At 39.6% G+C, this 13,633-nt stretch overlaps 1 protein-coding gene across 10 annotated transcripts in view; it reads left to right on the top strand.

Moving 5' to 3' along the window:
- MECOM (MDS1 and EVI1 complex locus) overlaps positions 1-4,374 on the top strand; it is a 628,368-nt gene extending 623,994 nt beyond the window's left edge. For 8 of the 10 annotated variants that reach the window (XM_058188236.1, XM_058188235.1, XM_058188245.1 and 5 more), the window contains 3 exons: positions 433-669; positions 1,454-1,640; positions 2,777-4,373. In XM_058188236.1, coding sequence (XP_058044219.1) covers positions 433-669; positions 1,454-1,640; positions 2,777-2,899 — 547 coding nt within the window. In that variant the 3' untranslated portion in view covers positions 2,900-4,373. Of the gene's footprint in view, positions 1-432; positions 670-1,453; positions 1,641-2,776 lie in introns of all 10 variants that reach the window. The other 2 variants (XM_058188238.1, XM_058188237.1) reach the window with 1 other exon arrangement.
- The last annotated feature ends 9,259 nt before the right edge of the window (positions 4,375-13,633 follow it).

Here is a 13,633-nt window from a genome sequence, read left to right as displayed (position 1 = left end):
AATCTAATCTATCATTAAGTGTTAAATTGTACCCTATGACCATCATTTGTATTGTAAATGTTGTACCTTGATGAAGGTATCTTTTCTTTTATGTACACTGAGAGCATATGCACCAAGACAAATTTCTTGTGTGTCCAATCACACTTGGCCAATAAAAAAAACTTCTAATTTTCATCTAGTGTTCATCCACATTCACAATTGTGAATGAATGTGAATGAATGCGGATGAACAAAAACAGAATTGTGAATTCTGTTCAGATGTGAATTAAATTTCAAAGAAATGCTGACACCTTAATGAACGAGGTTGAATAGGGTGGATTTTAATTATAGCAGACTTATTATTTCTGCAGAAGAATTGAAGAAAACAAATACTTTATATCTAAAACTCCCTAAGTTCATTTTGTGTTGACTGTTCATTCTTACTTTTTGAAAGAATGAATGGAAGTCACTTTAAGGATGAAAAGACCCCAGTAGCAAGCCAGAACTCAAACTTGTTGGAAGACGAAGAAGCAGAAGATGAAGTAATGATGGATGAGGAAGATGAAGAAAGTGAAATAACAGGGAAGTCAGTTAAAGAACTTGCAACAAGCAGCATATGTGAAGAGCCCACAGGGGGTGATTTTGAAGAAGCAAATGCATTGGAAATAAATTGCAAATCCTCTCCTGACAGGTAGGTACTTATCTCGATGATAGAGTCAAACATGCAACAACAGAATGGGGGTAGGTGGGACCCAGAAGTATCCAGAAAATATCTGCATATTATTGCATGTAGATGAAAATGTTCAGTTTCTTCAGTGAATATATAAAATCATTCTTGTGTTATGTAATATTATGAAGTGCTGAGATATATGCACAATAAAATATTGTACCAAAAAAAAAAAGAATATTAGCTCAGGGTTGAACTGTGGGTTCCTTGATGCTCTGATGGTGTTACCCAGTTTGGTAATGAAACATCTGCAAGAAAACAACCAAGAGGAACCCACAATGTATGCATTCTTTTCTTATTATATGGCAATATATAAAACAGTCATTCTCAATCAGTGAATCAAGTCAACAATGTGCAATGTTACAGTGGTAAATTAACTGAAAGAGGGAGTATAAAGATTTTCATGGAGGGACTTCTTGGAAATCTACAAGAAACAGTTTTCAGGGTCTGGGTTGCAATTGTTAAAGACATTTTTAACATGAAAGGGTCTTAGTCTTGAGTAGACAAACACTACCCAGGCCATGAACCCATGACTACTTTATTGTTTGCTAACTGTTATTTGTCAGTTTGCACAAAGGCTTGGAAAAGAGAAATGTGTACTATACATAACAAAAGAATGTTCCAAGAAATGAGTCTGTTCTAGTACTTATATTTAATTTTATTAAAATCAGTGATATGTTTAAACACATGATGAATACGATCACTGACTTTTGCCCAGTTCTATCTCATCTCGGCATCTTTTTTGTAGGTATAAGGAAGATGAGTTTAATAAAACTGGACTTTCTGCTTTGGACCATATAAGGCACTTCACCGATAGTCTCAAAGTGAGGAAATTAGAAGAAAACCAGTTCAATGAAGCTGAATTGGCGGCATTCACCACCTCCCATTTGCCAGAAGACTTAAAACAGCCATTGCATCGCAAGTCCAAATCCCAGGTAAAAATCCTTTGGGAAACGCAAACGATGAACAACTAAGGAAATGCAATTAGCAGCCTAATCCAGATGAAATGAAAACATTGTGGCTGAGAGTAAGGAATATATGATAATAAACAACCAAGTATCTTGTCCATCTTCAAATTCAACTGATTAGGGATTCTTGTGGGTTTGAGAGTGCTGACTTTATAAATGTAAATCATAGGGGTCTTCTTTCTTGGTCCTTTCTTTTGCAGGAAAAAAAGTATCCCTAGCTTAGCATCGGCATTAATTCTGATGTTTGCTAAACCACACAATCTGAAAACATTTTAGCCATAGGTTTCAAACTGTCCTATTGTAATGCTTAATAGTTACTCCCAGAAAGTAAATTAAGACTTTGTTCCTATTCGTTGAACTGAAATAGCTAGGTTCTCAATGTAGCCATTCCATGAGGAGTTAGATCCAGTATTTGTTTCAAGTTTTCTGTGTATCTTACATGTAGCAAATTTAATCATTTGTAGCCCTTGCAGTTTTTCTGTCCCAAAGCTTCCCAGGCCCTAGTAAGAAAAGGATGGGTGATACATAAGCGAGATCATTTCCCAAATAGTCATCAAGCACAATCATAAATGAGAATTGCTAACCCCAGAATTCCTTCTTGAGCCTGCACATCTTCTCCAACCAGCTAGCTATCTCATCATATAACAATCCCAAAATTTGAAGGGCCTTTTCCTCAGTCAGATTCAATGCTCTCCCAACAGCTGTTACTGAAGGAAAATATCAAAAAAGTCCCCTTCAAATAAAGATTGTGTCAACGCAGTGGAGGAATAATTGAATTGATGGAATAGGTTATTCTCTATGGATTTTTCTATACAGGTGCTCACCAGGAATTCTTATTTCCATTTGTCAATGGTTTGGTTATCCTAACCATTCCAATTTGTTTTATCTCAAGATATTATTGTCATACCAACCTGATTTTATTTCATTGACCACAGCCAAGTACTGTAGTACCTTAGTGTTAACTGTGACTCTTGTGTTTTATTTGCTGGTCTATGACAGAATAAAGATTGATTGAATTGGATTGCTATTAATGACAAAATTGTGGATCTACATACTATTATTATTAACTTTTAGAATTGTTTTCTCATTTCTCATTGACCTAGGCTTACGCTATGATGCTTTCACTCTCTGACAAGGACTCTCTACACTCTTCGTCCAATATGTGGCACAGTATGGCTAGAGCTGCTGCGGAATCTGGTGCCATCCAGTCCATTAGTCACGTATGACCCTGTCAATCGTTAACTGGATTGGGACTAAGTCCGAACTAGCAACAAGGCTCTTTGCTAGAAGACTAATGACTAAAAAGACTGCAGAGCAGAATGCCTTAGAAATCTGACAGGTCACGTTTAAAGTCAGGTGACCTTAAACTCAATGATTTAAAAGAAGAAGAAGAAGAAAAAACTATTTATTCTCAATATTTTGTTTTGCACAGTGAAGGCAGCTGCTGACATTTTGAGGATCAATGCGACATTCAGAAAAGATGGATCAAATAGACCTTGATGGGAAATATGTGTCTTCCACTCCACCTGTTCGGGGAGGGACTTAGGGGTTAAGATTCTATTGCTACATACTCATGAGCACTTCACTTAACTACAAAAATTGTTTCATTCATTGGGGGGAAGGGATTGTTCTGTTTTCCTATACAGCAGTTGGAGGTAGGCTTTTCTATTCAGTCCACCTCATTTTTGCTTCATGCATTTCAAGCCACAGAGGAAGACAAAGCCTTTGTACGCCAGCCATTAAGCTAGAACTTAGTGGCAATATCTTGTCCTCTCTTTAATTTTTGCCTTCTGAATTACACTATAAAAATAAATTGAATATAGAGAGTCACAGGAGATGACAATGTAAGACGTCTGTGTATATTGTAAAAAAAGAAAAACCACACACACACAAACACAAATCTGGATATTCAGTAATCCTAGGAAGTGAATCTTTCAGCATCTTACTTACGATGGACCATAGTCATTAAACATACCACTATAATTCAACGAATGCTTCCCCTATTATTGTAAAGGCATTTTTAATTTTAGACAATCACGTCATTGCTTGTTTTTGTCTTGTTCGTGTTTATTTTTTGCTTTTGATTATTTCTTCTTTCTCCCCTTCCTCTTCTTTTTTGATGTTGCTCGTACCATGTATTTATTTGTTGGCAAACAATTGTTGGTGGGTAAAGTAGAAAAGCACTCTTGCTAAATGTAGCACTGTTGATATGAAATCAATAGCACTGGTCCAGTTTCCCCCCCAAAACCCCCCACTATCATTTTTCTGGGCACCCATGAACTTCAAAAGAAAAAAGGGAGGTGAACTGATCTACATATATCAGATGCGTGCAAACTCTGTTTGAAAAAAAAGTCTTACATTCCTCTTTTACTATCCTTGTTTTCCATTTTACTGAAATTAAATAATGAATAGAGGCAATTTAGAGATTTTTTTTTGTAATAAAGCAAAATGATTCAAATGTATAAAGCATTCTAATTTTTTTTTCTTCATGAAAGCATGATTCTTCTGATAAAGAAAAAGAAAATTGTACCCAATATTTTATGCTGGTTGTCTGCGAGCTATGTGATGTTATGTTCATGTTAATCCTATTTGTAAAATGAAGTGTTCCAAAGTTATGTTTAAAAAAAGGAAAAAAAACCCAATAAATAAATGATTAACTGTATTCTGTTATTTTCGGGACGGGGTGGGGTGGGGGCTGTATTTTGCCTTTTTGGTAAGGGGCCAGATTTTACTTTCCTTTTGTTTATTATCTCATTTTGAAATAACCAGCAAGTCAAGGTACTTTCCTTAAATGCTTTGTACAATGTAACTGTTATGCATTTCAGTACATTATTATGGGAGGATCAAATTTAAAAAAATAAAAGATTATTGAAATGAGGGCATTGTTTTCATGGCCTCCTTTTTCTTCTGTAGAATGGTGCATCTATTGAGCTTGGACCTGTCAATAATATTTTTTCTTAGAGATGCCCTTAGTCAGCCGTAGCATCACATTTATCAATTCTAAACTAAATCCATCAGTTAGTTGAACCTGTAGAAGGTGTGGCAGAACTTGGGGGCAGAGTTAAACGAGGGATCAGCCTAGAATTCTTACATAGCCACAAGTGAGCTACAGTAAATCCAACCTCCCTTGAGTTCCATTGAAACGTATCTAATTCCAAGCAGGTGCTAACAGTTGACAAATGAAAACAAATATACATGTCCCAGGGTAATGCTGCAGGATCCACTCTGGATCAGTCACCGGGACCAGAGGTTTTAGTCTTTCAAGCTTTTGGACTCGTGCTGGAGCTCATTTTCATGGGAACTTCTCTCTACTGCAATGTGTATTCTCTAACACAGGGGTCTCCAACCTTGGCAACTTTAAGCTTGGCAGACTTCAACTCCCAGAACCCACCAGCCAACAAAGCTAGCTGGGGAATTCTGGGAGTTGAAGTCCTCCAGGCTTAAAGTTGCCAAGGTTGGAGACCACTGCTCTAACAGTTGAGTTGAGAATATTTCTAGGCGTAGGCCGGAGTAGCAGTAAATCAGTTTGTGTGGACCTTAAATTTGTGGACCTGATTTTTGCTCCTAACAGAACCCTACAGATGTAGAATTTGGGAGGCGAGCAGTAAAACAGTGCTTAAAACCCTGCTTTTTAATACTTGTGTTATTGCATGATATCTACTGTGTCGTCATGATAAAATGTTTTGTTCTGGATCAGAGCTATCAATCTCGCGGCCTGTGGGATGGATATGTCACACGCTGGCCACAGCCACGCCCGGTTTAGCAAAGGGGGGAAAAAGTTATGTGACACTGCCATGATGATGTGAGTTTGACACCCTTGTTCTGGATGCTTCATTGTGCGCAGGAGATAAGAGTCTTCTGCTGCCATTCAGTTCAGATGCATGAACTGGACATGTTTCACCATCACTAGCAATTCAGAATATTTGGAATTTATTGTTGTCATCAATCATCTGACCATTTATATGCCAGCAGGGTATTTTCGCCAAACTGCCTCAGACCAGCCAGCCACCCTTTGCTTTTAGTGCATTCTGAACATTAAACCTTTATGTTCATCCAAAAGAATACCCATTTATTTGCACAATCATTTATCCCTGTGTGAAGCACAGGCGAGTGAAACACTTCTAATTATCCCTTGTTTCTTTCCTTCCTTTCACATTTTCTTTGATGAATTATTTGCTAGAACAGATCAAAATGTCTTTGACATTCATTATCTCAGTAGAACCAATTGTGGAAGCAAATTGACAGCAACTCTGATTTAGTTTCAGTTGCCCATTGGGAGTGTGAGGAGAGAGATTTTATGCAGCATAAAAAAACCCACTAAATATAAAGTCTTAATGGAGCTCAACAAATAAAAAGCAAGGAGTCTGTGGCCAGAAAACAACCTTGACCACCTCTTTTTCCTACCTCTCCCATTCAAAGGCAAAGTGTTCTGCTAAACACTTTGAATGGAAAGACAACATTTGCTGTACAATTAGTTTTACTAGGTCATTTCTGAGTACTAGATATTTTTCTTTAAAAACCTACAACAATGGGTGGGCTACCAAGGATAGGAGGGTTGACCCCTTCTATCCTTGATAGCTCAACCATGTTAGCTCTCCTGTTGTTTCACAATGGCCTAAGGGCTCTGCCAGTTGGACTGGAGCTCCAACAGCAGAATGGAGGTGGTTGATCAAGTAACAACAGATCCCATCTCCCTCCATCTTGCCCCTCCCTCCCTATGTGTCTTTTATTTTAATTATTGGTTTTAATTTATTCAGGTTTTAATGTAGATGTATTTTTTTATGTTTGAAAGCTACCCAGAGTTACCTTATGGTAAGATGGATGGCCAATAAATATTAAAAATAATAAAATAAAATAATAAAATAAATCATAATTCCACTCAAAGAGGAGAAGGCATTAAACTGGGAGTTTGGTAGGTAAGTATTCTAGACTCTCACCTCAGAAGTACCCCCTAGACCTCCTACCATCCAGATCCTGAAGAAGAAGAGAGCCTTAGCCTAGTCTTGCCCAAAATATTAGCCAAATGAGAAAAGCTTTGCGCTCTCTCCCCCCCGCATCTCTCTCTCCTCTCCCTCCCTCCCTCTATCTCTCCTCTCCCTCTCCCTCTCCCCTCTTCCTTCTCCCCTACCCTCCCGCTCCTCCTCTTGCTTCCCCCTCTCTCTGACACACATACACATCCTTTTCAGGACTCTACAATTCTGCAACGCTCAGCCCATAGTTGTGGCCTGCTCTAGTTCTGAGCTCAGCATCCTACCCATCTTGTCAGATGTTCTAGGCTAGATGGCCAAGGAAGATAGCAGATGCAGTGCAGCCTGCTGCTATTAAAGAAGGCAGGTAAAAGAAGGTAAAGTTGCTGCTACATTGGATAGCCGGTGCCTCCAGTAGCAAACAGTGTATAGTATTTCACAGTATTTGCTTGCCCTGTAAGCTACCACCACTTGGATGCTCTGGATGCATTGCATTTAGCCCATTTACATAGTCAGATCCTTCCTTGTTTATGTCACCTTTGGGTGACTAACATAGGATGGAAACCTTAAAAGCCTAAAACACAGAAGAGAATATAACATAACTGATGACAACCCATAGTCATTCAACTGATTCTCAGTTGAATCGTCTGTTTCAGTTGAGGCTGACTGCCACCAGAAATCTTTGCATGGCTGAATAGCAATAGCACTTAGACTTATATACCGCTTCACAGGGCTTTACAGTGGTTTACAGAGTTAGCCTATGGGCCCCCTACAACCTTGGTCCTCATTTTACCAACCTTGGAAGGATGGAAAGCTGAGTCAACCTTGAGTTTTTCTGCTGGCAGTAGGCAGAGTTAGCCTGCAATACTGCATTCTAACCACTGAAGTATCCATTAAGAATGTCCACTTGAGATACCTGATGGATATGGAGAATTTCTGCCAGGCTGGATGGTTTCTAGCTCTCAATAAGATAGCCTTTGGCTTATAAGATAGCTTTGGCTATCTTATCCATATGTACCAATCCTGAGGGTTTCCTACACTTCTGAATAGCTCTAGGAATAGACTCAAGAGAACCATGCTAAGAGAAAGACAAGTAGTTAATCTGACTGGTAAAGGGTACAAACCTAGTTTGAGGCTATTCTGTGATAATAAAGAAATGAAACAAAGTTTTTTTGGGGGGGAAGGAGGTTGCCTTCAAATCAGTTTTGACCCTTAGGGACTGCTTGGACTGCCTGAAATTTCTTGGCAACATTTCTGAAAGTCGTTAACCATTTCCTTTTTACTATGACCGAGAGACAAAGACTGACTGAAAGTCACCAAGCTGAAATGTTAAAAACGGAGTTGTAATTTGTCCATTACTATTGTCATGGAGAATATATTACTATTCTCTGTCGGCTCTGGTCATGTGTTTCAAAAGGTAGCACTGCCCCTGATGGAGCAGATCTATAACTTGTGAGCCATCTCGAATCATGGCTACTGCTAGAAAGACAAATAGTAGCCATGGTCAGGAATTGATTGGTACATGAGTTGCAGCCTTACTGGAACATAAGGGACTTTTAATAGTGATTTTTGTCCTTACTGCCAACTTTCTGGAATACTAGTGTGGCTTCAATGTGTGGTTCCTTTTGAAAACCATTTGGAAACTCCACCTGATTCAGAATGTGGCAGCCCAGGTGTTCTCAGGCTTGATGCTCTGCCCATGTAGTGTGTACTGGTTGCCAGTAGGTTTATGGGCATAATTTTAAATCCTGGTTTTAAGCTAAAACTATTTTCTTTGGCTTAGTATTCAAATGTGCCTCCAACTTCAAGGCTGCCTCTTCCAGCAGGATTTAACCACTCTAATGGGTAGTCCCTATTCACATTTTTTCTTGTTAAATGGCCCCTGTTCTCCAGAATAACCTCCTTATAGAAAGTGGAGTAGCTCCATGATAATAGTCTTCCAGAAACTAGCCATCACCAACTAATTCCCAAGGGCTTTAAAGAGTATTAAGTTGGGATTGTTACAGGAATTTACCTTGAATGTAAGGGATTTCTCTTTTAAGAAAAGACACACAGCTGAGAATAGAAGCAGTTGTCCTTTATTTACTTGTTTGGATTATACCCCACAATTAGTTTGGAACAACTCAAGGTGATCTCCATAATATCATCTCCTTTTATTTGGATCCTGCAACATTATCCTGGGACATGTATATTTGACTTGTCAATGGTTAGCACCTGCACCTGTGTATTTTCTACACAACAATCTTGAGAGGTGAGTTCAGAACAACAGAAATGGATTGGCCCAAAGTCACCCAACCAGTTTTCATGCCTAAGGAGAACAAAAAAATCAAAGTCTTGTTTTATATCCAGCATCTTATCCAAACCACAAAACTGGCTTTCTTAGTGCTCCCAGTGACTATCTACCCTGGAGTTAGAACAGTCACAGCTGCAATGCTACCTCTTGGACTATCGCTATACCTGTCAAGACTCAGTGGTGAAAAACTGAGCTTTTACTTATTCTGAATTGTTCCTATACTATAGCTGTATGCCTCTAATGTTGACATATTTATTTTGTATATAAAATAGATACTTGCCTAAATTCATTGTCTTGCCTGTTGTTATATTTGCTTTAGTTGCTTGGGTAACTTGCTTGCCTAATGGAAGGAGCCCTGCTGGCACAGCAGTTCGAATGCAGTATTGCAGGCTAACTCTGTCCACCGCCTGGAGTTCAATCCTGGTGGACTCAAGGTTGGCTCAGCCTTCCATCCTTCTGAGGTTGGTAAAATGAGGACCCAGATTGTTGGGAGTAATATGCTGACATTGTAAACCACCCAGAGAGTGCTGTAAAGCACTGTGGAGCTACTATGAATCTAAAGGCTATTGCTATTGTTAATGAATTCCTTCAAAGTGAATGTTCTTGACCCAAATGCTCCTAAAAGTTAATGTTGTTCATATTTCAGGGGACTACTTATATTGGTCATGTTTATTAGGTTGTTGCTTACTAAGAAGATGATGATGTCCTTCCAGCTGCTTCCCTGGAATTCTAACTCTGAGCATCACAGACTCACACAAGGTGAGAGACATGCATTGTTACACATCGCAGCTCCAGTATTCCACATCAATATTACCACCCGTTCCCGCCCCATACTTTGAGGGCAGCCAAAGATGAGATAGCAGGCGACAGACCTGCCGGCTTGCACATATGGAAATGTTCAATTTGTAATCTGATTACACCACCAAGGGGGAAAAAAGAGGAGGGGGCACCCAAAAGCAAAACAGACGCCCACTTGATACCTGCAGCAGATTTGTTTCATGGCTAAGTGCAGAAAATTCTCAACATCGTGTCGGGTTTCCTACGGCTGTCCAAGTCAACTGATGGAAGTAGTTGTTTAATTCCTGGGGAACCCTTCAAACAGGCATATGTCAGACCTAATTTAATCCATAGAAAGATAGACTAATTGTTAGGACTTTTGTAGCGGCATAATGCAGCCATTGAGTCAGACTGTGCCCCTTGTAAAGGTTTGCATGTAAGAGCTAAGGGGCCTGCCTTTGTTCTGGAGAAAAGATGGTTTTGTCTCAGATGCTAGGATTTTCTCCTCAGCCTCCCCCATCTTTCCAAGCCTAGGATATGTTTTGCCTTTGCCTGGGTGGTGTGGCAGAGAGGAAGGACAGAAGACTAGTTTCATAGGATAGGATAGGATAGGATAGGATAGGATAGGATAGGATAGGATAGGATAGGATAGGATAGGATAGGATAGAATAGAATAGAATAGAATAGAATAGAATAGAATAGAATAGAATTTTATTGGCCAAGTGTGATTGGACACACAAGGAATTTGTCTTGGTGCATATGCTCTCAGTGTACATAAAAGAAAAGATACGTTCATCAAGATACAACATTTACAACGCAATTGATGGTCAATATATCAATATAAATCATAAGGATTGCCAGCAACAAGTTATAGTCATACAGTCATAAGTGGAAAGAGATTGGTGATGGGAACTATGAGACGATTAATAGTAGTTACTTACCCTCAAACCAACGCTATAGAGCACTGCACACCAGAACAACTAGACACAAGAACAGTTTTTTCCCGAAGGCCATCACTCTGCTAAACAAATAATTCCATCAACACTGTCAAACTATTTACTGAATCTGCACTACTATTAATCATTGAGAGCATATGCACCAAGACAAATTCCTTGTGTGTCCAATCACACTTGGCCAATAAAAAATTCTATTCTATTCTATTCTAGTGCAGATTCAGTAAATAGTTTGACAGTGTTGATGGAATTATTTGTTTAGCAGAGTGATGGCCTTCGGGAAAAAACTGTTCTTGTGTCTAGTTGTTCTGGTGTGCAGTGCTCTATAGCGTCGTTTTGAGGGTAGGAGTTGAAACAGTTTATGTCCAGGATGCAAGGGGTCTGTAAATATTTTCACGGCCCTCTTCTTGATTCATGCAGTATACAGGTCCTCAATGGAAGGCTGGTTGGTAGCAAATTTTTTTTCTGCAGTTCTAATTATCCTCTGAAGTCTGTGTTTTTCTTGTTGGGTTGCAGAACCGAACCAGACAGTTATAGAGGTGCAAATGACAGACTCAATAATTCCTCTGTAGAACTGAATCAGCAGCTCCTTGGGCAGTTTGAGCTTACTGAGTTGGCGCAGAAAGAACATTCTTTGTTGTCCTTTTTTAATAATGTTTTTGATGTTAGCTGTCCATTTTAGATCTTGCCATATGATAGAACCTAGAAATTTGAAGGTTTCTACCGTTGATACTGTGTTGTCTAGTATTGTGAGAGGTGGAAGTATGGAAGGGTTTCTCCTAAAGTCTACCACCATTTCTACGGTTTTGAGTGTGTTCAGTTCCAGATTGTTTTGGTTGTACCACAAGGCTAGTCGTTCGACCTCTCGTCTATATGCGGATTCGTCATTGTCACGAATGAGACCAATCACTGTTGTGTCATCTGCGAACTTAAGTAGTTTAACAGATGGATCATTGGAGATGCAATCATTGGTATACAGAGAGAAGAGAAGTGGTGAGAGCACACAGCCTTGGGAGGGGCCCTGTGCTAATTGTATAGGTATTTGATGTGATCTTGCTTAGCTTCACCTGCTGCTTCCTGTTTGTTAGGAAGCTTGTGATCCACTTACAAGTCTGTTCCGGTACCTGTAGCTGGTTTAGCTTAGTTAGAAGAATGTCTGGAATGATGGTATTGAATGCTGAACTAAAGTCTACAAAAAGGACCCTTGCATAGGTCTTTGGAGACTCAAGATGTTGTAGGATGTAGTGCAGAGCCATATTAACAGCATCATCTGTTGATCTATTTGCTCGGTATGCAAACTGCAAGGGGTCTAACAGCGAATCCGTGATGGTTTTCAAGTAGGAAAGCACTAGCCTTTCAAAGGTTTTCATGACTACAGATGTTAAAGCAACTCTGTAGTCATTCTGTAGTCTGTAGTCATTCAGTTCCTTGATGGTGGGCTTCTTCGGCACTGGGATGATGGTAGAGCGTTTGAAGCAAGAAGGAACATAACACATCTCTAGTGATTTATTGAAAATATGGGTGAAGATGGGGGCCAATTGGTCAGCACAGACTTTTAAACAAGAAGGAGTTATCTTGTCTGGGCCTGGAGCTTTTCATAACATAACATAACATAACATCAGAGTTGGAAGGGACCTTGGAGGCCTTCTAGTCCAACCCCCTGCCCAGGCAGGAAACCCTACACCATCTCAGTCAGATGGTTATCCAACATTTTCTTAAAAATTTCCAGTGTTGGAGCATTCACAACTTCTGAAGGCAAGTCGTTCCACTTATTAATTGTTCTAACTGTCAGGAAATTTCTCCTTAGTTCTAAGTTGCTTCTTTCTTTGATCAGTTTCCACCCATTGCTTCTTGTTCTACCCTCAGGTGCTTTGGAGAACAGCCCGACTCCCTCTTCTTTGTGGCAGCCCCTGAGATATTGGAACACAGCTATCATGTCTCCCCTAGTCCTTCTTTTTGTTAAACTAGACATGCCCAGTTCCTGCAACCGTTCTTCATATGTTTTATCCTCCAGTCCCCTAATCATCTTTGTTGCTCTTCTCTGCACTCTTTCTAGAGTCTCAACATCTTTTTTACATCGTGGCGACCAAAACTGGATGCAATATTCCAAGTGTGGCCTTACCAAGGCATTATAAAGTGGTACTAGCACTTCACGTGATCTTGATTCTATCCTCTGTTTATGCAGCCCAGAACTGTGTTGGCTTTTTTAACAGCTGCTGCACACTGCTGGCTCATATCTAGATGGTTATCCACTAGGACTCCAAGATCCCTCTCACAGGTACTACTATTGAGCAAGGTACCACATATACGGTACTGGTGCATTTTGTTATTGGCCTAAATGTAGAACCTTACTTTTTCACTGTTGAATTTCATTTTGTTAGATAGCCCAATGTTCAAGTCTGTCAAGATCTTTCTGTAACTTGAGCCTATCTTCTGGAGTGTTGGCTATTCCTGCCAGCTTGGTGTCATCTGCAAATTTGATGAGTTCCCCATCTATCCCTCGTCCAAGTCATTGATGAAGATGTTGAAGAGTACTGGGCCTAAAACAGAGCCTTGGGGTACTCCACTGCATACTTCCCTCCATGTGGATGTAGTTCCATTGAGGACTACACGTTGAGTGCGGTTGGTCAGCCAGTTACGAATCCATCTGGTGGTGGTGCTGTCTAACCCACATTTTTCTACTTTATCTAGTAGTAGGTTATGGTCTACTTTATCAAATGCTTTACTGAAGTCCAAGTAAATTATATCAACAGCATTCCTCTGGTCTACTAATTTTGTCATTTTGTCAAAGAATGCGATAAGATTAGTCTGGCATGATCTGTTTTTGACAAACCCATGTTGGCTTTTGGTTATTACTTTGTTTGCTTCTAGGTGTTCGGTGATTCGTTGCTTGATTATCTTTTCCAGAATCTTCCCCGGTATTGACTGATAGGTCTGTAGTTTCCTGGATCTGTTTTTTTTCCTTTTTTG

The sequence above is a fragment of the Ahaetulla prasina genome, chromosome 6 (genome assembly GCF_028640845.1).
Source record: "Ahaetulla prasina isolate Xishuangbanna chromosome 6, ASM2864084v1, whole genome shotgun sequence".
Taxonomy (NCBI): Eukaryota; Metazoa; Chordata; class Lepidosauria; order Squamata; family Colubridae; genus Ahaetulla; species Ahaetulla prasina.
This window is presented reverse-complemented; position numbering and strand designations above follow the sequence as displayed.